Raw genomic sequence first — 26,438 nt, 5'->3', positions numbered from 1 at the left:
TTTCACACAGAAACATACGCTTTATTACACCACTAACTCTTTGTAGAGCCAAAGGCTTTACTCACAGTGAAAAATTTTATTCTAAGTAACTTTAGAAAATGGAAACATTCAAACATTCAACAAAATAGATTACTTATGAGAATAGTGAGGGCTAGTATTACTCCACATTTTCTGGAAGTATAACAAATCATGAGTACATAAACTTGATCCAGCAATTCCACCTGCACTTATTTAAGGGGGGTGGGGGGGGAAGGCAAGTGGCAAATGATAATTGCAAAAGGAGTTTCATGAAAGCAAAGATTAGATAACAAAAAATTAGAAACAGCCTAGTTATCCAACAACAAGGTATTAAACAAACAAACGAAAAGGATAGTATATTCATACAATAGAATATCATGCAACCATTAAAATAATGGCATTAATAGTATTCATTGATATGTGTAACAGAAGTTAAAAAAGCAGTATGAGGTCGCGGCTTGTGGTCGTCCCGCCATGGCTCTGTCGCGGGGGCTCCCCCGAGAGCTGGCCGAGGCCGTGACCAGGGGCCGGGTGCTGGTGGTGGGCGCGGGCGGCATCGTCTGTGAGCTCCTCAAGAGCCTCATGCTCACCGGATTCTCCCACATCGAGCTGATTGATCTGGATACTATTGATGTCAGCAATCTCAACAGGCAGTTTTTGTTTTAAAAGAAACATGTTGGAAGATCAAAGGCCCAGGTTGCCAAAGAAAGTGTACTGCAGTTTTACCCAAAAGCTAGTATCATAGTCTACCATGACAGCATCATGAACCCCGACTATACTGTGGAATTTTTTCGACAATTTATATTGGTTATGAATGCTTTAGGTAACAGAGCTGCCCGAAACCGTGTTAATAGGATGTGTCTGGCAGCTGACGTCCCTCTTATCGAGAGTGGACCTGCTGGTTATCTTGGGCAAGTAACTACTATCAAAAAGGGCGTGACTGAATGTTATGAATGTCATCCCAAACCAACTCAGAGAACTTTTCCTGGCTGTACAATTCGTAACACACCTTCAGAACCTATTCATTGCATTGTTTGGGCAAAGTATTTGTTCAACCAGTTGTTTGGGGAAGAAGATGCTGATCAAGAAGTATCTGCTGACAGAGCTGACCCAGAAGCTTCCTGGGAACCAATGGAAGCTGAAGCCAGCGTCAGAGCATCAAATGAATATGGTGACATTAAGCGTGTTTCCACAAAGGAATGGGCTAAATCAACTGGATATGATCCAGTTATACTTTGTACCAAGCTTTTTAAAGATGATATCAGGTATCTGTTGACAATGGACAAACTATGGCGGAAAAGGAAACCTCCAGTTCCATTGGACTGGGCTGAAGTACAGAGTCAAGGAGAAAAAATCAATTCAGTAGATCAACAAAATGAACCCCAGTCAGGTCTAAAAGACCAGCAAGTTCTAGATGTAAAGAGCTATGCATGTCTTTTTTCAAAGAGCATTGAGACTTTGAGAGTTCATTTAGCAGAAAAGGGGGATGGAGCTGAGCTCATTTGGGACAAGGATGACCCATCTGCCATCCTTTGTCACCTCTGCTGCAAACCTCAGGATGCATATTTTCAGTATGAATATGAAGAGCAGATTTGATATAAAATCAATGGCAGGGAACATTATTCCTGCTATTGCTACTACTAATGCGGTGATTGCTGGGTTAATAGTATTGGAAAGATTGAAGATTTTATCAGTAAAAATAGACCAGTGTAGAACAATTTTTTTGAATAAACAACCAAACCCATGGAAGAAGCTCCTTATGCCTTGTGCACTGGATCCTCCCAACCTCAATTGTTATGTATGTGCCAGCAAGCCAGAGGTGACTGTGCGACTGAATGTCCATAAAGTGACCGTTCTCACATTACAAGATAAGATTGAGAAAGAAAAATTTCCTATGGTAGCACCAGACGTCCAAATCGAGGATGGGAAAGGAACAATCCTAATATCTTCAGAAGAGGGAGGGACAGAAGCTAATAATCACAAGACGTTGTCAGAATTTGGAATTAGAAATGGGAGCCGGCTTCAAGCAGATGACTTTCTTCAGGACTACACTTTATTGATCAACATCCTTCATAGTGAAGACCTATGAAGGATGTGGAATTTGAAGTTGTTGGTGATGCCCCAGAAAAAGTGGGGCTCAAACAAGCTGAAGATGCTGCCAAAAGCATAACCAATGGCGGTGATGATGGACCTCAGCCTTTGACATCCACAGCACAAGAGCAAGATGATGTGCTCATATTTGATTCAGATGAAGAAGGTCCTTCAAATAATGCTGACATCAATGCAGAAGAGAGAAGTCGCAAGAGGACATTGGATGAGAAAGAGAATATCAGTACAAAGAGGTCACGCACAGAACAGACAAAAGGGCTTGATGATATTATAGCATTAGACTGAACAGCAGTGCCTCCAACAGAACCCTCTGATTGCATGGATCACCCAACGTCCTTTGTTCCAAAGGGGAAAAGTTGAGCCCAGTGACTTGAAGATGATTCTGCTCCCTTTGAAAGCACTCATTTTGCTAGAACTATCAGACACATTGCAGAATGCTGTATGGAAAGTAGAAATACAGTTTTAAAACCCTCTGGACAAAGCGTTTGCATAACTAGTCATGAGAAGAAACAACACAATGCATGTTGCCTTTTTAATGTAAATATTCTTAGGTATCATTTAATAGTTTAAAATATTGTGGTTTAGTAGAGTTGATACCTGGTTATAAATATTATGCCTTTATTTTTGGTTAGAAAAAGAATTATTTTTAGCCTAGATCTAACCATTTTCATACTCTTAACTGAAACAGATTTTAAAAAAAGTATCAAGTGCTGTATTGAAACTTGTTTTTAAATATGAACTGGCACTATGTATATTGATGTAAAACAATGTTAATTTACTCAAGTTTTCAACTTGTACTGCCTGGTATGTCTGTGTAAGCCAATTTCTGTGTATTGTTACAGTTTCAGGTTATTTATATTTGATGTTTTGTAAAACTCAAATACAACTATACTGTACTTAATGGACCAAATAAAATGGCCTCTGCATACTTATGTACATGCCTGCACAGTATCTACTGCCTTGTTGGGTTAATTCATTGTATTTTCTGCAGAAATGCTAAATCCTTTCCTTTTAAAAAATTAACTTGTGATGGATATGAAGGTTAAAAGATCTCCACTGTTTGCCATAGATGAGTACTTTCTAAAATAAATTTTTTAATTGTGGTGGTGCTTTAAAAAAAAGTATGAATAATATGACCATGTTACTTAAAACATATATTTGTATTTAAATAGAAATATATCATAAGGATAGAGAGTAAAATGGTAAATTCTAGTTATCTCCAAAGTGTGAAATATCAAGTAATTTTTTTTCTTTTTATTGAACTGTATTTTCAAAGTGTCGATGAAGTTAAAATGTATTGCTTGGAATTTTAAAATATTAAAAAGAAGAAAAAGACAAAAAGTATGGTCATCTGTCAAACCAAACTTTCAATAAAAAATTAAGTATCTAATAGACAAGTAAGAAAAACTAACCTTAAAAATGGTCGTAGGTTCTTCATTAAGATTGACTCGAGTTATTACTGTTCCGGAATCTTCTTCTACATCAAAAATACTGGCAGGATAAGGAGACTGGACACCATCTACTCTATACCTCACACGACTTGCAGGTAATCCCTACAATAAAATTATATATTATTAATTTACAGTCACACAATAAACACAAAGTGTAGTGATAATGTTAAAACAATTTTTAAAAAGCATGGCCTTTAACAGTGAAAAATCATATTTCAATTTCCCATAATTTTGGGTTCAGATGTAGCATAATCTTCATTTCATTCCAATAACTCAATCTGAATTAGTGAAGAGTTTTTACTACATGTCATTTAAAATTATGTAAAATAATAAATTAATGGTTGACTTGGCTATACTCTCTTCCACTTGTCTTTAATTTTATGAATTTCAACTTACTCCCTAAACACCATATCTGCTAAATATTCCTTCAAAAAGATTCCTGAGTACAGTAGTGGAAAGATGAAACCATCTATCATAAGGAAAATTCTCCCCTGCCCCTTTTTTTCTGGATTGGGTGAATATGAAACATCTCTTCCCTACTTCTCAGCTTCAGTGCTTACATTCCATGTGAATTCCTATTATAGTTAATACATTCTGATATGAAGCTCTCCTTTAAAATAATGATGGAATAATTCGAATTTTTCTAATAAATAAATCCTCATATGATCTACAGTAATAGGCTACAGATGATGTGTTCTTACACCAACTATATACTGCACAATGTAATAAATCTGAGTTACACATCATTGAACAAAACTGAGATTTTTTTAGTGATGGCAAAAATCATAGATACATAATTTTCTATATGGTACAGAGGATTTCTAAGAATTTACTTAACTCAAAATGTGGTTAAATTGTTGACAAGTTTTCAATTTTAAACCCATCAATATCTGGTCATAGATACTCATCCACAGCTATTCACATTCATCTCTCAAGATAATAGGCAATGGTGAGAAATACATGCTAATGTACTATGGGCCTCATATTTGGTCAAGTGGGGAGGACAAAAGGTACACAGAAAAACACAATTTTCTCATATTTCTGATAAAGCTATCAGAAGCATGGATGTACTAAATGAAGGTGCTAGAACTAGAGCACAGATTTTCAGAGTTATAGTCAAGTGGACTTTACACCTCTCTACATAGACACTTACATAAGAAAATGTGATATGCCTAAAAATAGTTCGATTTGTAGATATTACAGTGGTTGTGTTATATATGGAATCTGATCTGTTATATTATTTGAGTATTAGAATGACAAACTAAAACAATTTATGTGTCAAGATTTGGGATATTTTGTTTTAAACTCAAAGGGATAAAAGTAGATATGTATCATTATTAAGTGGAATAAATTGAAGATGTCTATTTAAACAAAATATCCTATAAAAATTTATTTAAAATATGTACATACAGGGATTTGCAAAAATAGGTTTACTGTTTTGAAATAGGTTTCAGTATGTGAAAGGCAGAGTTTATTCCTGTATTATTATTTATTAAATGCTCTATTGTTTTCTATAGAAACAACTGTAAACCTACTTTTGCCCACCCCTGCACTTATTTGGGGATATTGTAAAGACTCTATTGCATGGTAGTTTTATGAAAACACTATTTCCCAATTTGACAATGTCATGTATGACACCAGAGTTACTTCCTGAGTGCAGGCATTGGTATCCTGAAGTTCACAAATGATGAGGCTACAAGCACTGTCCCAGACCAGAGGCAAAGTGAGGCATTTTTGCCATGAAAGCAAGACTGAGGAGGAAATAGTAACCAAAATCTGTGTGCCTGACATCCACTAAGTGTTTTCATTAAGTACAAGCACCAATCCACTGAGATGATCTTATTATTCTTATATGGAAATGAGGTTCAAAGAAGTTAAGTAACTTCTTCTTTTTTTTTTTTTTTTTAAATTTCTTTATTGATTAAGGTGTCACATATTTGTCCTCATCCCCCCATTCCCATCCCACCCCTCTCCCCACGCATGCCCCAATCCCCTGTTGAACTTAACCGTTGGATAGGCTTATATGCATGCATACAGGTCCTTTGGTTGAACTCTCCCCCTCCCCCCCACCCTCCCCCTACCCTCCCCTATCCTCCCTCTGAGGCCCGATAGTCCGATCGATGCCTCCTTGCTTCTGGTTCTGTTCTTGTTCCTCAGTCAATGTTGTTCATCATTTCCTCTAGATGAATGAGATCATATGTCACTAGATATATACTAATAAGAACTGAATGTGAGACGAGCAATAATATTTATGCTGACAGGCAAATGAATCAATCTATAGCGAGCTTCCCCCTGGACCAACAGTTCTTTTGAGACCCAATTTCGATGTCCAGTAGTTCCTTATGTGTACATGTCAGCACTGACCCCTCAGCTCTGGATGGTGGACAGATGGTGGTAACGGAGGTCCGACTCCCTCTGGTTTGGTCTCGGCCGAACCCAGGGGCACGGCGTCACCCAGACTAAGGGGCACGTGGCCTCACCCATACCCAAGGGGCGCGTGGTCTCACCCGGGCCTGGGACCCAGCCTCACCCGGATGGATCCAGGGGCGCACGGCCTCACCCGGACCCAGGATCTGGCTTCACCCGTACCCAGACACGCTTGGCCTCTCCCAGACCCAGGGGCACGTGGCCTCACCCGGGCTTAGTTGCACAAGGCCTCACCTGGATCCAGGGACACATGGTCTCTCCCGGACCCAGGGACGCTTGGCCTCTCCCAGACCCAGGGCCACTTGGGCTCACCCGGGCCTAGGTGCACGAGGCCTCATCCGGATCCAGGGACGCATGGTCTCACCTGGACCCAGGGACGCTTGGCCTCTCCCAGACCCAGGGCCACTTGGGCTCACCCGGGCCTAGGTGCACGAGGCCACATCCGGATCCAGGGACACATGGTCTCACCCGGACCCAGGGACGCTTGGCCTCTCCCAGACCCAGGGCCACTTGGGCTCACCCGGGCCTAGGTGCACGAGGCCTCACCCAGATCCTGGGACACATGGTCTCACCCGGACCCAGGATTGCTTGGCCTCTCCCAGACCCAGGGCCACTTGGGCTCACCCGGGCCTAGGTGCACGAGGCCTCACCCGGATCCAGGGACACATGGTCTCACCCGGACCCAGGGACGCTTGGCCTCTCCCCGACCCAGGGCCACTTGGGCTCACCCGGGCCTAGGTGCAAGAGGCCTCACCCGGATCCAGGGACACATGGTCTCACCCAGACCCAGGAACGTTTGGCCACTCCCAGACCCAGGGCCACTTGGGCTCACCCGGGCCTAGGTGCACGAGGCCTCACCCAGATCCAGGGACACATGGTCTCACCCGGACCCAGGGACGCTTAGCCTCTCCCAGACCCAGGGCCACTTGGGCTCACCCGGGCCTAGGTGCACGAGGCCTCACCCGGATCCAGGGACACATGGTCTCACCCGGACCCAGGGACGCTTGGCCTCTCCCAGACCCAGGGCCACTTGGGCTCACCCGGGCCTAAGTGCACGAGGCCTCACCCGGATCCAGGGACACATGGTCTCACCCAGACCCAGGAACGTTTGGCCACTCCCAGACCCAGGGCCACTTGGGCTCACCCGGGCCTAGGTGCACGAGGCCTCACCCAGATCCAGGGACACATGGTCTCACCCGGACCCAGGGACGCTTAGCCTCTCCCAGACACAGGGGCACGTGGCCTCACCCGGGCCTAGGTGCACGAGGCCTCATCCGGATCCAGGGACACATGGTCTCACCCGGACCCAGGGACGCTTGGCCTCTCCCAGACCCAGGGCCACTTGGGCTCACCCGGGCCTAGGTGCACGAGGCCTCATCCGGATCCAGGGACGCATGGTCTCACCCGGACCCAGGGACGCTTGGCCTCTCCCAGACCCAGGGCCACTTGGGCTCACCCGGGCCTAGGTGCACGAGGCCTCACCCGGATCCTGGGACACATGGTCTCACCCGGACCCAGGGATGCTTGGCCTCTCCCAGACCCAGGGCCACTTGGGCTCACCCGGGCCTAGGTGCACGAGGCCTCACCCAGATCCAGGGACACATGGTCTCACCCGGACCCAGGGATGCTTGGCCTCTCCCAGACCCAGGGCCACTTGGGCTCACCCGGGCCTAGGTGCACGAGGCCTCATCCGGATCCAGGGACACATGGTCTCACCCGGACCCAGGGACGCTTGGCCTCTCCCAGACCCAGGGCCACTTGGGCTCACCCGGGCCTAGGTGCACGAGGCCTCACCCAGATCCTGGGACACATGGTCTCACCCGGACCCAGGGACGCTTGGCCTCTCCCAGACCCAGGGCCACTTGGGCTCACCCGGGCCTAGGTGCACGAGGCCTCATCCGGATCCAGGGACGCATGGTCTCACCCGGACCCAGGGACGCTTGGCCTCTCCCAGACCCAGGGCCACTTGGGCTCACCCGGGCCTAGGTGCACGAGGCCTCACCCGGATCCTGGGACACATGGTCTCACCTGGACCCAGGGACGCTTGGCCTCTCCCAGACCCAGGGCCACTTGGGCTCACCTGGGCCTAGGTGCACGCGGCCTCACCCGGATCCAGGGACACATGGTCTCACCCGGACCCAGGGACGCTTGGCCTCTCCCAGACCCAGGGCCACTTGGGCTCACCCGGGCCTAGGTGCACGAGGCCTCATCCGGATCCAGGGACGCATGGTCTCGCCCGGACCCAGGGACGCTTGGCCTCTCCCAGACCCAGGGGTACGTGGCCTCACCCGGGCCTAGGTGCACAAGGCCTCACCCGGATCCAGGGATACATGGTCTCACCCGGACCCAGGGACGCTTGGCCTCTCCCAGACCCAGGGCCATTTGGGCTCACCCGGGCACGGGATCCAGCGTCATCCGGGTCCAGGGGCACTTGGCCTCACCCGGACCCGGAGTCCGGCCTCACCTGGACCCAGGGGCATGTGGCCTCACCTAGACCCAGGGACTTGAGGCCTCACTTATACCCAGAGGCGTGTGACCACACCCGAGCCCAGAGGCGCGCAACCCCGCCCGCACCCAGGTCTCAGCGGGGCCCCATCTTCCCGATCCCAATTCCTGCCGGTCAATCCCCCCTCAGCAATTCCCCTGGCCATCCTTCCAGAGCTCCAGTATGGCTGCTGCAGAACTCGTCGGGCGGCGGCTCGGCGAAGCTCCGGTGCACCCGGTGCATGGCGGTGGGCCAGTCTGGCGTCGCTGCGTCGGCCCTTGGGTCTGCATCGGTGGCCGGTCGCCGAGCATGTGCACCTGGCCGCTTCCGGGGTGTTGAGATTCTTGACGGACTCAGAGGTCAGCAAGCGCGGAGTCTCCCACCCCATGTCTCATAGGGGCTCGTCTGTCCGTGCTTGGCTGCCAGTGGAGCCGTCCCCTCAGCCGGAGACCGCCGGGGGAACTGCGCCGAGCACGTTCCAGGCCGCTGTTGTATCGCCTGAGCCATAGTTCTTTTGTGTCGCCTGAGCCGTAGTTCTTAAAGTGTGGTCTTTGGGTCACCGGCATCAGCATCATCCCACATACCCCTCTTTTATTCTAGTTGTAGAGCATCTACTCAGCCAGCCCTATGGTGGTCTTGGATGGTGTCTGCTCTGCTCTCTTGTCGTAGTCTCAAAGTTGTTGTGGTAGGCAACAATCAGGCTTCCGCCCTATGCCTCCATCTTGGTCCTCCTTTGTATAGTTAAGTCTTGATTGTTGTTGGTGTCACTGGGGGGGCTCTCTTTGTCTATAAAGGAAGAGTTGCTGTGCAGGAGACACGTTTATGGGCCGGGTCTTGGTGCAGCAAAGCTTTGGCGCTCACTGAATATTCCCGTTGAATGTGTCCCTTATGCACGTGGTTGAAATCTGGTGTCATCTCCCACAGACCACTAGATGCCCTCGTTTCTGGGTCTCCAATGGGGTGTAGATCAGCTACTGCCTTAGGCACTCAGCAAGGATTACAGCAAAAACTGTAGTTTCTTCCTCCTGTCTGAGTGGCCCTGGAGCAGTCCGACTAGAACACTAGAACAGCAGATCATCTGGTCCGCTGCCAGAGGGCAGGCCACCCACATGCATAAGCCGTTGCTTGGGGCGCAGGTGTGCCTGCAAGACTTGCAGGGCAGGTCTTCAAAACGTGCGGGGCGGGTCCCAGGGCGGGGCGGGGTCTCAGGGCGCCAACAGGCCATGGTGCGGCGAGCCGCGATGGCTGTGAGTCTGGTCCTTCTGCCTTCCACGTATCTAAGTCCCCTCGTTCCGCACTCCAGTGCAGCAAACACTGATTGCTGGGCGCACCTCCGCAAGAGTCCCGCCTCTCCCCGCAGGCATCTGGGTCTCCCGGGGTTCGTCAGAAGATGGGTTTCAGGGTGATGGAGAGCTAATCTCCCTTAGGTTTGGAACAAAAGCCCCTTTCCCCCGCCACCAGCCAGACCCACGCACCTCCACACCTCATCCCCTCCGATTTCGCTGGGTGCGAGGCAACAGAACAGCCTTTAACCTCCGCCGCCATCTTTTTCAAACTTCTCAATTTGTACTTCTTAATCCCTTCATTTCAGTCAACTCTACTGAAGTCTAGCGCCGCCGGGAGGTGCACGGAAAGGGCGCCCGGGCCTCCGTCCGGTGCGCGGTGCGCGCTTCCCGCGGAACCAGGCGCGTGAGGGCCGTGCGGCTGGGATGGGCGCTGGGCGGCCGCCGAGCTCCAGGCACCGCCATCGCCGCGTTCCGGACGTCGCCGCCGCGGCGTCCCCCCCAATTTATACTTCTTAATCCCTTGAATTCAGTCAACTCTACTGAAGTCTAGTGCCGCCGGGAGGTGCACGGAGAGGGCGCCCGGGCCTCCGTCCGGTGTGCGGGGCGCGCGGCCCGCGGCACCAGGCGCGCGGGGGCTGCGCGGCGGGGACGGGTGCTGGGAGGCCGCCGGGCTCCGGGCGCCGCCGCTGCGGCAGAGTCCCCAGCGTCCCGGGCCGGGCGGCCTGCGGGGGCGGCGGAGTTGCGAAAGTGAGTGAGTTTCCCAGGGTTTCGCCCGGAATGGGGTTCAGTGCAATCGGAGCCGGTGCTCAGCGCACTCCGGAGCCTTTATCTCCTTCCTGCCAGTGAACTCCGGCCAGGTCATCAGCCGCCCCCTCCTCTCCGGTTCCATCCTCCCCGCAGGCGCGTGTGCTCGTGTCTCCGCCCGTTTCTCCATACCTCAGGCTTTTACGGCTTCCCCGACTGTCCCCGTGGCCTTCTCCTTCCCCCCATCTGTGGGCATTTCAGTCCACCAACTTTCCTGTGGTTCTGGACGATGTCCGTTCTGACTCTAGTTGTATTTTTGAAATTGTTGTGCCCGGCTGCAGGTTAGGTGTTTAACCTATGCCGCCATCTTGGTTTCTGTAACTTCTTTATGTAACTTAAGTCTTAAAGGATTATGTGGACAATATCATTTTTCCTAGTTAAACACAAACACCAACACTAGTAACATTAGTCAATAACTTAATGGGACTCTGGGGATGTTTGCCAACTCTAATAGCCCAAAAGAACAACATGATTTATGACATCTATTAAATGAATTAATTAATTTGTTTGTTTATGTATTAGGCTTCTTTCCAAATACAATTTGGAAAAGTCTGACTTATTTAAATGTTGTGTGTTTTCCAAAATGTGAAAGGCATGATTTCAACACTATGATGTCCTTTTATCTACTAAATTTGATATATGTAAAACTCAATAAATATTAATATGAGGCAAAACTACTGGAACAATAATTTATTTAGTACATATGTAGTAATTTGGTGATATACTGAGATGATACTTCGAGCCTGGCAGTTTTTCTAGATAATGGAAATATGACAGACCCCCCAAAAAATCTTGTCACAATGTTGCTTATGTTAGTTTTTTTAAAACTAAAGGTAACATATTTCTATACAATAACAAGGCATATGTAATTAATATGAATAAATATAAACTTATATGAAGAAAATATAACCTTGAGATATCAACTATTTTCTTTATTAGTACATTTTTACTTTTAATTTCCATTCTTTTAGTTAGTGTCAAACACAGTACGTTTTGACTTAATGATGGTGAGAATGTAGTTAATTACTACAGAAGGTAATTGCAGATCCGTATGAAAGATGTTCTAAACCTGCAAACATAAGGAATTTCAATGAGACTATAATGGACTAAAATAATAAATGCTTAATATCAGGGGATATCTGGATTTAGTCATTTTTCTTAAATACATAATTACTAAGAAATTGCTCAGACCCATGTAATTTTCTTCATATTAATGGCAATCGCATTTTGTCAGGAAATACTAACCCTATTATTATCATTACACACAAACATTAGGTAATTTGTTTTCAAGTACACAAAGAGTTTTCTCTCTGACATGGTTTCCAAAATTGCTTTTCCCAATGTCTTTGAAATCAGCTAATCTGATGTATTCTGTAACAGTGCAATACGATTTAGCATCAGGGAGTACTATAAAGTGGTTTGATTTGTTGTTGTTGTTCACTCATTATGACAGTCATTTAAAAAAAAAATTAGTGCATTTAACTAGATGCTAAGGTATACTTAAAAGAGAGTAGAAAAAACTGCAGTCAAACTCTCCATGTAACCACTCAGAGGATCATGTGCTTTTCTTCCTTCCTCTCCCCAATCCTGCTTTTAAACACCTGAAGTGACCACTATACTTTGACAACACAGTGAGTTGAAGCTCTTAAAGGCAAGGTCCTTATGCCATATATAATAGACTTAACATAATGTCTGCATATAGTTCAGTTTCTACAGATTTGTATTCACACAGCTACTAAAGATTTTAAGCGATATTTGCTTCAAGATTATTTACCACTAAATCTTTTGGGAAATGTCTTTCAAAGGCAAACATAAGTCAATCCCCTAAAAACATCAAATCATATATTTCTTTTAACATGTCTTCATTTGGATACATTTTTAAAATATATAAGGTAACAGTGGGGCATATTTAACTTCCTTTAAATTATATTTTACTAAAATCTTTGTACCTGTGGTCCAAAGAAAATAAAATTTCCTTCACAAAAACCAACTTCCAAAACCAAGGGAACTTAAAAATAAAGATGAACTTGAACTAGAGCTAGTAATTAGCAACCCTATCCTTTCTGTCTTAAAATCCTCCCATTTTTCTTAGGATAAAACAAAACATCTTGACACTGTCTTTATGGACACCAGACTGAATACAATCTGCCTCAGGTTTATCTCTCTACCTCCTTACAAAATTGTCTCCTTTGTTTTTTAAAACTTAATTTTCCCCCCTCCTACTTTTGAGCCTAATTCTTCTGTCTAGAACCATCCACACAAAATCAGACTCCTCTTGTTTGGTTTTACAGCACCCTAAACATTTATTCCTTAAAGATTTCACAGTAGTCATTTTTATTTACTTGATTGATTTGTGATTAACTTCTATATCTTTATGTTTGAAATTCTAAGGCTAGAAAATGTGAAATTTTTAATCCTTAATACTTAATGTAGTGCCCTTAAATATTGCGAATTTTTATTTTGTTTGGACCACACGTACAGAGATTTAAGTAAAATATAACCAATAATTTATGGAACAATTTCGTCAATGGATCTGCTACGCATATTTATTTCTCATTTCTTTATGTCAATTTATCCTCACATCTTGTTCCTACTTAATATAACCTCCTCCTTTTTTTAAAAAAAGACAACCATTTTAATTCACTTAAAGAGTAGCTTTTAACTACACTGTTGTGATGCACTGCATGATTGTTCAGCAAATATTCCTTTTTTTTTTTTTAGCTCTACTTCTTGCCCCACTGATTTTGGGCTTGGCCCTGTGACTTGCTTTGGTCAATGGAAGCTGAGGGACTGTGACACACACCAAAAGTCTTACATGGGATCATGCGGTTAAGCAAGTTCTTTTGTGATCCTGTCCTTTACTGTGTGAAGAGCAGGTGGCTCAGTAAAGGATTCCTGAGGAAAGAAGCTTGTGAAATTGACACGAACTCAACCTTCCGCCTGAATCCAAGATCACCCAACCCAGCTGCCTCAAATAATATACATTTTTTTATAATGAACTAGTGATATTTTGGTAGTCTTTACTCTGCAGCATGTGGGTAGGTAAATCCAACTGGTACTACTGTGTGTATTTTTGCTTTTTTCTAACTTTATGCAATGGTATTTTTTTCTTACTATTCTGTTATTACATTGAAATCTTGTTGCTATGTGTTCATAAAATCCTGCTGTACTAGAAATGCACAGGTTACTTCACTGCTAATAAAAATCACAGCTATATGGGAATCCTTTTGATGTCAGAGCCCATCTATAACTGCTAATGTTCCTGTCACTGAAATTTTCTCAAGTGCTTTGAAATCTGGATCCCAAAGAAATATTTTCACTCCCATGTTCATTGAAGCATTATTCACAACAGCCAAATTGAAGAAATAACCTAAATATCTTCAAGTGGAGGAGTGAATAAAGAATATGTGGTATAGCCTGGTGAGTGTGGCTCAGTGGTTGAGCATCAAATCATGAACCAGGAGGTCATGGTTTGATTCCTGGTCAAGGCACATGCCCAGGTTGCCGGCTCAGTCCCCTGTGGCAGGAGGCAGCCCATCAGTGATTCTCATCATTGATGTTTCTATATCTCTCTCTGAAATCAATAAAAAGATATTTTTTTAAAAAAAGAAGGAAAAAAGAAAGAACTTGCAAAGTGTATATTGTAAAAAAATTTAAGACATATTGGAGTAAACCAAGAGATGCAACAAAGCAAATATTTTTTTCACTCCAGCTAGAAACTCTTGATTCACTTCTGATTGTGCTTTTATTCTGTCTGTGATATTCAACCTCAGGCCCAATCACTGTTAATTCTTCTTATTTCAATGGCTTTTAAGTATTTATATTTTCCCCGTTTTTATTATCAATCTTTTCCTTTTACTCCTTAAATGAAAGCAATAGTTGCTAACACACCTCCTGGTTTCATTTATCTCATTCAATGATAAAAGTGTATCACAGGAAATTAATTGTTCTAATATATAGCTTTAATTTTGCCTCTGCCCTGTTTGTAAGTCATTAGTAAGCTTCTTCTTCCTATATAATAAAATGTATTCCATACAACATATCTTCCATATTTCCTGTCCCCAGATGAGTGGCTAAAAACATCCTTAATGCATTCTTTTAATAGCTAACATTCATTGAATCAGTTCAAATCACAGCACACAAATTCAGGAACAACTGATGAATGTTTAGACTGCAATTTTTGGATAGTTTTTCTAGGCTGATTTCTTCTACCCTCACTTAAATGAATCCCCTACATTTTTAAAAGTTGAATTCCGACCCAGAGCAGCTCAGACCATACCAGGGAACCTTCATTCCTTGGTACCTTTCATACACACTCTCATGGCTTCATCTCTGTTTCTTTCTCGCCATAGTCTTATTTGTGAAGTCCTCACTAAACGTTTTCTGATTGATTTATTCATTCACTAAGTACCATGAAGTGTTTATATTGTGGCAGGCATATGCGTGGTTGTAGTTTACCCCCTAAGAATAGCTATCATTTAAGGAAATGGAATAATTGCAAAGTGGTTATCAATGAGACCAAGAGTTACCATGGCCTGGCTTTGAGGGTGTTAAGGCCAAGAACCCAACTCCTGAAAAGCCAAGCCACTCTTTCTTTTTCTTTTTTTTATTGATTTCAGAGAGAAAGAGAGAGGGAGAGAGAGATAGAAACATCAATGATGACAGAGAATCATTGATCAGCTGCCTCCTGCATACCCCCCTACAATGGAGATTGAAACTTTAACCCAGCATGTGCCCTGACCAAGAATCAAACCATGACCTCCTGGTTTACAGGTCTATGCTCAACCACTGAGCCATACTGGCTGGGCCACGCTACCCTTTCAAAGGCTCTGTTACCATTTTCTCTGATAAGAAATTCAAAATAAAGGAAATTATTTAAGCCATTAGCCATGATTTTATCTGATAAGCATGGCGGTTTCCTAATTAGAAGAGCAACATTTACATCACTAGCAATTAAAATCTAGTATTGATTTCAAGTAATTTTAACATGATAATTATTCTTGAAATAAATCTATATGCTATAAAAAGGATTCTTAGAATACTTCACATTGCCTTTTGCTGACATTAACCATGTATTAACTTTCTCATAAAGCCTTCCCTTTTGTACTCATTTACACTTTCAAATCTAATTATAACTCATTGTCAATGTAAAGATCAAGTCCCAACTGTTTCATGGTGTGCTTTCAAATGAAGTACTTAAGACCAAAGGGACTAAGGCTGGGGTTATATCTTCTCAATTTGCATGAGCTGACATGCATCATGAAAATAGTTCTTGATTATTTCCCTAACACATTTGATATGAGGAAAACAAACGAACAAACAAAAAACCCACTGTGCTGAGTACATTCCCCCCTCATGCTCCTGGGTCAGCAATTTGGTTTGTAGGCGATGATGTTTAAAACCAAAGTTTTTGCAACATTGCTAGCAATAACCTAAATCAATACAGCATAGCAACACAAGTCAGTAGGTGGCAAGTGATGAAAAATAGAACTGTGGAGATGTCATTCGGAAATGATAAAGGACCGCTTATATTATCTGGAGATAAAAATACAATCTTATAACACTCCTGGCTCTGTACAGTTTTAACTGTTGCACAAAAAGCAAGCAGTAAATCTTGGATAAAGACACTTTGTTGTTGCTTTCATTTTACTGTTATGCCATCTAATAATGGATTGCATCAGAATAACTATTTAAAGGTTAAGCATTTTGAGCACCATAATTATCTGCCATTATTTGGTGATGACATGACATTTTAATAAAACACAAGGTATGAATCATAAAAGAAAAACCTGACCATCTTTTTCACTCTCTAGAGATCAACAAAAGTGCCCTTGAGTGAGTGAAGAGAGTGTAAAAGCCACCTGTGAAAATACTTTAACAATAATTCCTCAGGTAGCTTGTCTGAACTCTGAGGACTAGTATAGCTCTCAAAATCTCCAAAGAGGGGGGAAAATGCCTCACACTGCAATTATTTTCCTTTTAGAGAAATCTTCGGGGGGAAAAAAAGTATAGTAAGAATACTTATTGATTTTTCAACCAATTACTATTGTGAGAGAGCATACAAGATCTTTTTTATGAAATACATTTAATTCATAAATCAATATAAAAAATGAAAACAGGAGTCTTCAATGTCTAAATAATTCTCACACCAATACAGGCAAATAAGAGTTTGTTTAAATTGCTAATATTAAACATGTTTCAATTATTGCTTTACTTTAAATAAGAATCTTATGAATTCCTAAAATGCATGAAGTAAAAAGAATGATATGAAAATGAAAAGGTAATACTTGTAGGTCCCTCAGATTTTCTTGGAGTTGAGCAAAATGTAAATTTCATTCATTTATCCCAATTTTTCCTTCCCACATGCTCACAAAGGATACTATTGTGTCAGGCATTTCCTGGCCCACAAAGAGAACTTTTGTATCATGGGCTGTGAGAGGTAGCTCCAGAAAGAATAAGTATATGCAAATGGAAATTACACTTGCAGTTTTATGTTTTGTGAACATTTGGAGTGAGACGTCTCTGGTGAGCAGAAAGAAAAAGTTAGCAATTTTAAATATCCAAAATGATTAGTCATTCACTATTCACATCAATGCTGTCACAAAATCAAGGCAGAAAATCAAAGTCCTAACAGCTTTAATTCAATGGGAAGCAAAAAAAAAGTCCCTTGAAGATTTTTTCCCCCCTCCCTCTAGAGCACTTTAGTTTTGCACAACATGCATTTTATAATTTTTAATTTATATTCAGCAACAATGCTCTCTCTGGCTCTAAGACCTTACCCAGTTTCTCCATCTGATAGTTCAAAAGATTTTGCTGTTGCTATTTTTCTAGTTTAAAATGGGTGGTTCTCACTTTATTCAAAAGAAACAAGATGCCTTGAAAAAAATGTAGCCAACCTCTAGAAATGAAATTATTATTGCTGAATTCTAACAATACCTGCTACAGAAGGGAGCAGAAACTCTGCTAGGCCTATGCATCACCTCCCTTAATTCTCACAGCCCTCAAATGGCCAAACTGAGGCTTACAGACTATGACATTTTCTCAGGGTCACAAATAACTAAATTTCTAAAGAACTGTCTATTTGTAAATTCTGAAGAACATAGATATAAACATTAATTTATTAATTTATTTAAGTTATTCAATCAATTTTTCTAACAGGCTATTAAGTACCAAGCATAGAGTTAGATGTGGGAATACAAACTCGAATAAGTTGTGATTCCTGCCCTAAAGGTCATTACTTCCTAGTTTGGAAAGGAGACCTTTATGTAAACATTAGTGACCTGGTGCACAAAATTTGTGCACATTAAAAGGGAATTCATTAGAGGAAATATTTTAATATTGCTACTTGCCCTTTATAATAGAAATGTCAGAGATGAAAGAGAATAGGTAAAATGTATATGAAAATCTTCCTCCTGTCAGAGTCTGGGGTGCACCATGGGAACCAGAGTCAAGTCACCGCCCACCCACATGCACCTCAAAATTGCACGAGACGCAGACCCGGCTGGCCCCAACCCTGTCAAGCCCTGCCAGGTGGGGGGCATGGCCTTAGGTCACTTGGCCTTGTGCTGGAGTAGGGGGCACAGCCTGAGGTCCCCTGTCCCAGGCCGGGAGGCGTGCCTTGAGGTCGTCTGTCAAGCTCTGCCAGGCGGGGGATGCGGCCTGAGGTCCCCTGTCAAGCCCTGCCGGGAGGGGGGGGGGGGGGTGGGGGGCACAGCCTGAGATCCCCTGCCCCAGCCCAGCACTATGCAGCCTCAGGTCCCTGCTGATTGCTCATTAAGGCTTGTTACAGGCCTCTGCTGTGGGCTCAGCCATCTTGTGTTACTGGATCCCCACCTCTGCTGTGGGCGCAGCCATCTTGTGTTACAGAATCCTTGCCTCCCCTGAGGGCGTGGCCATCTTGTTATGGAGTGATGGTCAATTTGCATATTACCTCTTTATTAGTTAGGATAGTGTCCCCATAGATACTTATAGCCACAACTTGTATAACTGTCAGAGGAGATGTGAAGGGTATGAAATTGAAACTATCTGAAACTATCTTGTAATTAATATACTATGTTTATAATAGGAACAAAGTAGAAAACACTTGACAAATTCATCCACCAAATATTTAGTCTGTATTTAAGACACCAACATAAAATACTAGAAGTAAAACATGATCATAATATTTTTGAAAATTGTGTACTGTAATATTTTTTTCTGAAAATTTTCATGGAATTGAGGTTTTATTTCAAATTGGTGTAGGTGCAGCCAAATTGGAACTCTGATTATTTAAGGGGCCCAATTTGCAGCAATAATTGGAGAACTCAGGTTGAATATTGGTTATATCAAAAGATTGCTAGTGTTTTGAGGATTAAAACTGAGTCTGATATCACACATATTCACTAACTGAAATAAGGTATGCTCAGCATTCCAACTGAATGACTGGCATCCACCTTCTATCTATTAAAAAGTCTGGTTAATATATCAAATGTTAAAAACTACTGGGAATGCCAACCTAAGAACTTTCAAAGAAATATAGAATTTGAGCCTGGTAAATTTCCATGAGAGGGGCAGGGTATAAAAACAGGGTCTTCTCTCTAAATAAGTAATATAGCTTTATAAAATGGACAATGGGCTAAGACAACTTCTCTCACATCAGTACAGTGACCTGAATGTCAAACCAGGTAACAAGGTCACAGGTGCCAAATATAAAGTGAGGATTTTGCCATCTTTGAGGTCTGCCCCACATAGGTGACCAGCAGGCTTACTTTTAGTCTTTCATCATTTATGCCACTAACCTCACTATTATCTTAAATTCTGCACTGGTGAAAATTTCTCTGAAATCTGAATCTGCTAAGATGCTGTGTTTGATTACACTATTTAGTCTGTGTGTTTCAGTTTCTATACACAGTTCCTTTTTCTCTGTCAGTTTGGAATCAGTTTCTGGAGAGCAAAAACTGGTTTGCACAATGACCATTACGGAATTGGTGTCCAAAGCATGTCTTGAATAGAACTGAATGTATATTCCTAATTTGAAACTATTTTGTATCTCTGAGAATTTACTTAAAAGGCAGACAAACCACCTAGTTCACATTTACCATCTCTATTAAGTGGTTCGACTATGACTTCATTTTTATGTGGAATCCAATGAACAACATAAAATAACAAACCAAGTGGAGACCGACTCATGGATACAGGGGACAGACTGACAGCTGTCAAAGGGAAGGGGAAAGGGGGCTGAATGAGAAAGTGAAAGGATTCAACAAAGAAGAAAAATGAAAGACCCATGGACACAGGCAACAGTATGGTGATGGCCAGAGGGAAAGCGGGGTGGGTGGAGGTAGAAGAGAGTCAAGGGGGGATAATTGGTGATGGAAAGAGACTTGACTTGGGGTGGTGAACACACAGTACAATATGCAGATGATGTATTTCAGAATTGTATACCTGAAACCTATATAACATTATTAAACAACTAGGGGCCCGGTGCACGAAATTCGTACACTGGGGGGTCGGGGGTCCCTCAGCCCAACATGCCCCCTCTCACATACTGGAAGCCCTCAGGAGATGTCCTACTGATGGCTTAGGCCCGATCCCCACGGGAAGCGGGCCTAAGCCACAGTCTGGCCTCCCTTTGTGGGAGGCAACTGGGCTGGTCAGGGGAAGGCACCAGCCCCATCACCCCGCTGCTGCAGCCACTGCCAGTCACCGCAGCCACCAAGGTGTTTTCATCAACACGGACTCCAGTCCCTTCACCAAGAAAAAATGACAACTTTCTTTAGGCATTTTCAAGATGTGCATAGGATATGCATTTCTTTCTTTCTTTCTTTCTTTTTTTTTTTTTATCCTCGTCTAAGGATATTGACTTTTTTCTATTGACTTTTAGAGAATGTGGAAGAGAAAGGGAAAGACAGAAAGAAACATCTAAGTGAGAGGAACACTTTTATTGGCTGCCTCCTGCATGAGCCCTGATCTGGGCCCCAGCCAGGGAGGAGCCTGCAACCTAGGTACATACCCTTGATCAGAATCAACCCAGACCCTGCTATGGGCAAGCTGAGGCTCTATCCACTGAGTCAAACCGGCTAGGGCAGGATATGACATTTCTTAGCCCTCCAGGAGTGGACCTTTGTTTTTTTCTCCAGAAGTGTGGTGGAAAAACCCTAGATCACCTTCTTGGATTCTTATTACCCAAGTTACTGAGAATATTACCAGTGGCATACAAGAAGCTTAGCCAATGTGCAGTCAGAAAAGGTGTTTTCTCTATAGTTCACACCAATCACCGGCTGTGCCCTGCCCAGGCCTAAAGCCGCTGGCCAAAGCTTTAGGCCTGGGAAGGGGATCTCCAGATCCCTGTGATTGCAGACACCACTCATTGGGCAGGGGACCCCAGCTCCCTGCAATCTACCACAGGAGCAGACGCCCTCGCAGGAGCCGACCGCCAGTTGCCTGCGATCCGTTGCAGGCTCCCCGCTGGTACCCAAGGCCAGGAAAGCCTCTGGCGGAGGCTTTCCCGTCCTTGGGCTTGGCCGCACCCCAGCGTCCCAGAAACGAATCGCAGGAGCCGACCGCCAGTTGCCTGCAATCCGTCGCAGGCTCCCCGCTGGTGCCCAAGGCCGGAAAAGCCTCCGGCAGGATGGTTTCCTGGTGGGCGTGGCTTATGGGTGTAGCGAAGGTACAGTCAATTTGCATATTACTCTATTATTAGGTAGGATGTCACCCCAATAAATTCAATTTAAAAAAGACTATGCCATTTTGCCTATCATATTTCCTGAGATGTAATAAATGTTTCAAAGACATCATAGCATACCCAAAGAAAGGAGCTTCTGAGTGCAAGCTCACTGCTTTCACCTTAACATTAACATTTTCAAGACCTTTGAGTCACAAAAGACTTTATATGATGTCACAATTGAAGCTAAAAACTGTATGCTGCTATTCACCTTTATTAGATAAATAGCATTACCATAAGTACTATTTATATTAGGAATATGAAATAGAACTTTAAAATATCTTATAAAATTCAGGTTTTTAAATATTTTTTTTCATTTTTTTAAAATGTGTTATTCAACACCTTTAGTATTTTTATAATATATTAGCCACTGACTTAGAGTGTGAGTTCACTCCAGTAAATAAATAAATACATCTTCATCATTTGGTCATTATGAGAATAACTAGCATTTATAAAGTACTCACATTATTTTTAGAAAGCATTTTATATAGATGCTATTACTTCTATATACTATTTTTAATGCATTAAAATTTGCCTCATTTCTACTATAATAATGTCTTAATTAAAACCCCTCAATCTTGAAAGACAATTTGGGAGATCTCAGAAAGGTAAAATCCTGGATAAAAAAATAATTTATTAAGTTCTAAAAGCGATGTTAAGATATTAGTTTACCAAAATTTACACAGTCAATGAGTATTATATCATATGTTGATTTAGAGTTTGATAACAAAATAATTATGCATGAATAAAATGGAAAACATGTAAGGATAAAACCTACCTTCATTAAACTTAAAGTTATACTTTTCTAAATAAAGAGTCCAAATTATACTGGCTCCTCATGTAGACAATTATGTCTCTACCCGTGTATATTTATCATTAGTACTAGATACATTTTTAAATAGTAAATTTTGAGTTCTAGTGAAACAAAAAGCATATCCCTAGTTGTCTAACTTCAACAATAATCATTTGATACGTGGTCTGTACCTGTAGATGCAACAGGCGAGAGCACATAAAATGATGAGTGAACAGGATGAAACACATAAACAACACGTGCTGCCTTGGGAACTGGGTCATTCACTCACGAGTGCTAAAGGTTTCCTCACTACAGAATACTGGTCAACATCTTTTACTTACAGGAGGGTCTGCATCTTCAGCATAAACGCTTGTGATAGGTGTACCCTTGACAGCATCTGGAGCCACGATCCCTTTGTAGATGCGTTTACTAAACACTGGAGGGTAATCATTCATATCCTGGAAAACACAATTAAGAGGTTAGTGCTTGTATTGAAACTGGGTTTGGTACCCCAGTTACTTGACCGGCTCCATCTCTTTATATCATACAACTCATTTGCCACTGTCAGCCTCAATCCTCTCAATTCCATTACTCTCACTTCAGAGTGGTGCCCTAGAGGAGACTGCTGGCGTGCCTATACATTATGATATGTATGGTATCCATGGAAGGCCATTCCACTGGAGTAAACATTCCATCATCCCCGCCCCCACCTGCAACCCAAATACACCTTTTACAGACCGGAGTAATGTTTGAATTATTCTCTAAAGATACTCGTATTGAAATGATGTGTTACCGAACTTTGGAAATAATGAAAAAACACATTATATAAAAAGTGCAATCCAATGAGACAAGTACAGAAGATGGTGTTTTTATGCTTGCTTCGTTGTTACTATTTTCAAAAGCACTCCAATGTTTCTGTTCCAACTTCAAATTCTTTATATACTTAGCATAATGGCCTGACTAGAACATTTCAAATGCAAAGAATGAGACTTCCTTTGATGCCACCTTACATATTTACAACTGTGAAAATATTAAAGAATGTTTTCCCTATAGCACACCACGATAAGTACAAACAGGATTAGATGTTCTTATACATGAAAAACAATGATCATTAAGTATTTTTTCTAAGTATTTTATATGCATCATTTTTACTTTCATAATTCAGTGATATAAGTGACTTTTTATTTATGTAGTGTCACCCATTAAACAATTATTTATCAAGTTCCTACCATTTTTATGCCCGAGTACTAAGCACTGTGGATACTGTGATGACTCAAGCAAAAGGTGCCCCTATCTTCATGTCACTTTACTGTCATTTGACGGGTAAAGATACTGATCCTACCAGATAGGTTAGTGAGTTGACTTAGTTGGCAGAGCTAACCTGATAAATCTGGTCCCCTGAGAGCAAGACCATTTTTCTCTCTCAAACATTTTATCCTTTAGGGAGAATTGCATTTTATTATTTTTCTCAAAAGCAACATTTATTAAATTGGCTGATTTAAATTTCATAAACTTATTTATTTTAAAATAATCATTATGCCATGCATTCTTTTTGGGTAATTTGGGTCAGACATATTTGAGCCTGAAGCTACATCTGTTAATTATCTTACTCTCCAGGTCATCTTTTTCTCACTTGTTATTAGAAACACGAGAAGAAAATTATTCTACGTAGTCTTTGATATTTTCTCTGTGACAACAATTTTCATGTACGATGTCAATGGTGAGCACCCTAATTAACTGATTATAAACACCTCTTTTCAAAGAGGTCAGGATAATTATCTATTACAATCAAGTAGAGCTTGTTTTATGTTCACCATAGAGTTGACTTCTAAGTTGTGAATATAAAGAAACCTGCAGACTCCAATAAGAAACAGGAGGTCTTGAACCATGTGTAAAACTGGAAGGAAAATCGTTTTCTCTGTTTGACATATAGTATTCACACCCTCTTCCATAAAATAGGAGCCCAACATTGTAATTGCTCTGCACCCAAAGTCATATAAACTCAATATGCTCTTACAAAGTTTCTTCTCCTCCTCCCACAGGGGGCATCAGGAACCTTAATGTGACAAGGTACTTTTTGGATAACTTGGTTCTTCAGAAAATAAAAAGAAGATATGATATTTTTTTCAATTATGTCCACACAGCTGCCAACAGTGTTGAACACAGTGTCCTATTTTTGCTGAGAAAGTATTCACTAGATTTGCTTTCTAACTGAATGCATGGTGGTCATTTTATAATCTGGCCTCACCAACTGATTTGATGCAAATCTAAAGCTGTAAATAACTGAAGACTGCTGAAATATTAATATCCCTAATTTTATGTTGGTTGCTATTGACAGGATGAAGAATAAATCAATATAATTATTATAGCAGTACTTCTTCTTATGGTCCATTGCACACATTTTGGGATTACAATCTTTTATTGTGGCTAAAATGTATAGCCAGTTGCCCATAGTTCTTGCACCATGCATTACTTCAAGTGATAACATTTATTGAAATGTAATGCCATTGGGCATAATCATTCGTTGGGTATATTTATGCTCCAGGGATATCTGAAGAAAAATGTACACATGACTTGCTTCTGTACAAATGTTCTATTATGCCTCAAATTAAGGATCAACTTCACTTTCCAAAAACAAGCCCCTTTCGGTTAGCCATTACTCCACTAGAGGGTAGTATTGGCAAAAAGAAACATTTCCTTTTCTGTCCTTTTGTCCATTTTATCACCAAGACTCTTAATAATTTGCTTTCTGTGGTTATATTTTTGATCTGACCAATAACTAGTTTTCATATTTCTAAAGTCTGTTCTGAATGTCATCATGGTTCTCAATTGGAACACCACCCTGCTCTTAAAAATGTTGACGAGTAAACTTACAATTTGGTCCCATGTATCAAGCACATAAAAACGCACCTGAAGGTACAGTTGGCTAGGAGGAAACATACGAGTTTTATGTACAGTATGGCTCTCAGTATCACAAATATTGATGGAAATCCTACTGGGTATTTGACAGTACTTTGGGTGTTGGGTATTGTTACCACCAATAAAGGCATAGTGCCTGCTGGTACTGGGGTTAGAGTTTAGTGTTGCAAGTAAAACTAAATACATCATGTCAAGTGTGATGCATATTATGAAAGAGATAGTACAAGGCTATGATGAGAGTTTATTGCATGAAGTTTAACTAGCTACATTTAACATAGGATACATTTCTGTGATCTGAACAACTTCACCATCACTCATGCATTCTGGCAGTTGTAATAGCCTTTCCAAATCAATAGCTAAATTAGAGGAGGATAATACTGTGCAATGATGACAAACCCTGTGATTTAATACATAATTCTATTGCTTTCTAGTTCGCTCTGTTGCAATGGTAACGTGGGGAGAAAGGAGGTGATACATTTTTCTAAACCATGACATTATGGTAAGATGAGACAATGAATGCATATTCTGAGCTCAAGTCTAGGAGCAGATTCTAACAATATCACCCCATTTTAGACTTTCTCAAAAGTGCTTAATAGTTACGTGTGTGTGCGTGTGTCTGTATGGTTCATTTTTACTGTATATCAGGCACATGCTGAGTGTATGAAATGTATCACTTCAATTATATTGCCTAAAATATATTAATTATTATTACTATTATTCCTGTTTTATATATAAGAAAACTGAAGCTTACAGAGATTAAATTGCACATTGTTATCCTACAACAAAGGATACAGCTATGACTTAATTCTGTTATATCAGATCCTAAAAGCCTTGTTCTGATATGTGGAGGCAAGGAGAAAGAGAAATGGCCAAGTCATCAGAAGATTATATGTAAGATGATGTAAGTGTGATTTTCATTTTAAAAATGCACATATAACTTTTAAGATATCTCTTTCCAATAATATTTTACATTTAAAAAATGCTTCCAACTAGTTACTATACTTTTATCTTGGCAATCTGGTGAGCTTCTAAACATTGTATAACGCTAATTTATTTCCCTGAAGATAATTGTTATAATTATTCATAAAGCTTTGGTAAAAAGAGAGTTGTTGCAGTTATAGTTATACTCTTAAAACAATTTATTCAATATCTAAATCTAGAAATAGTTATTTTCACTAAAATCTAATAATGTTGTGTGTTTTTCCCTAAGTTGCATTCCTTGAAAAATGAGTCCTATCAGAAACTTTAAAACCAAAAAGAATCCCATGATCAATTATGGGAAATCATTTTTTTTCTTGAGATTCACAAGGTATATTAGTACATTAAAGACTCCTATTTGAAGGTATACACCAATGCAGAGATCTGTTTACTTTTGCATAGTCCAGTGCTTCCCAAATCTATCTTGAGGAGCTAGTACTCTATGAAATATATCCTCAGAGACCCG

At 41.8% G+C, this 26,438-nt stretch overlaps 2 protein-coding genes across 16 annotated transcripts in view; one reads left to right on the top strand and one right to left on the bottom strand.

Moving 5' to 3' along the window:
• PCDH15 (protocadherin related 15) overlaps positions 1 to 26,438 on the bottom strand; it is a 590,647-nt gene that overhangs the window by 137,759 nt on the left and 426,450 nt on the right. For all 15 annotated transcript variants that reach the window (XM_054728735.1, XM_054728734.1, XM_054728732.1 and 12 more), the window contains 2 exons: positions 22,417 to 22,533; positions 3,540 to 3,680 (listed from right to left, as the gene is read on the bottom strand). In XM_054728735.1, coding sequence (XP_054584710.1) covers positions 3,540 to 3,680; positions 22,417 to 22,533 — 258 coding nt within the window. The remainder of the gene's footprint in view (positions 1 to 3,539; positions 3,681 to 22,416; positions 22,534 to 26,438) is intronic.
• Positions 493 to 2,421, top strand: LOC103296363 (SUMO-activating enzyme subunit 2-like). The gene is given in 3 exon segments (XM_028127588.2): positions 493 to 1,547; positions 1,549 to 2,102; positions 2,105 to 2,421. Coding segments are annotated over 3 exon segments (1,917 nt in total). The 3' UTR covers positions 2,413 to 2,421.

The sequence above is a fragment of the Eptesicus fuscus genome, chromosome 17, assembly GCF_027574615.1.
Source record: "Eptesicus fuscus isolate TK198812 chromosome 17, DD_ASM_mEF_20220401, whole genome shotgun sequence".
Taxonomy (NCBI): Eukaryota; Metazoa; Chordata; class Mammalia; order Chiroptera; family Vespertilionidae; genus Eptesicus; species Eptesicus fuscus.
The sequence above is the reverse complement of the archived record's forward strand: the minus strand, read 5'-3'. Positions and strand labels throughout refer to the sequence as shown.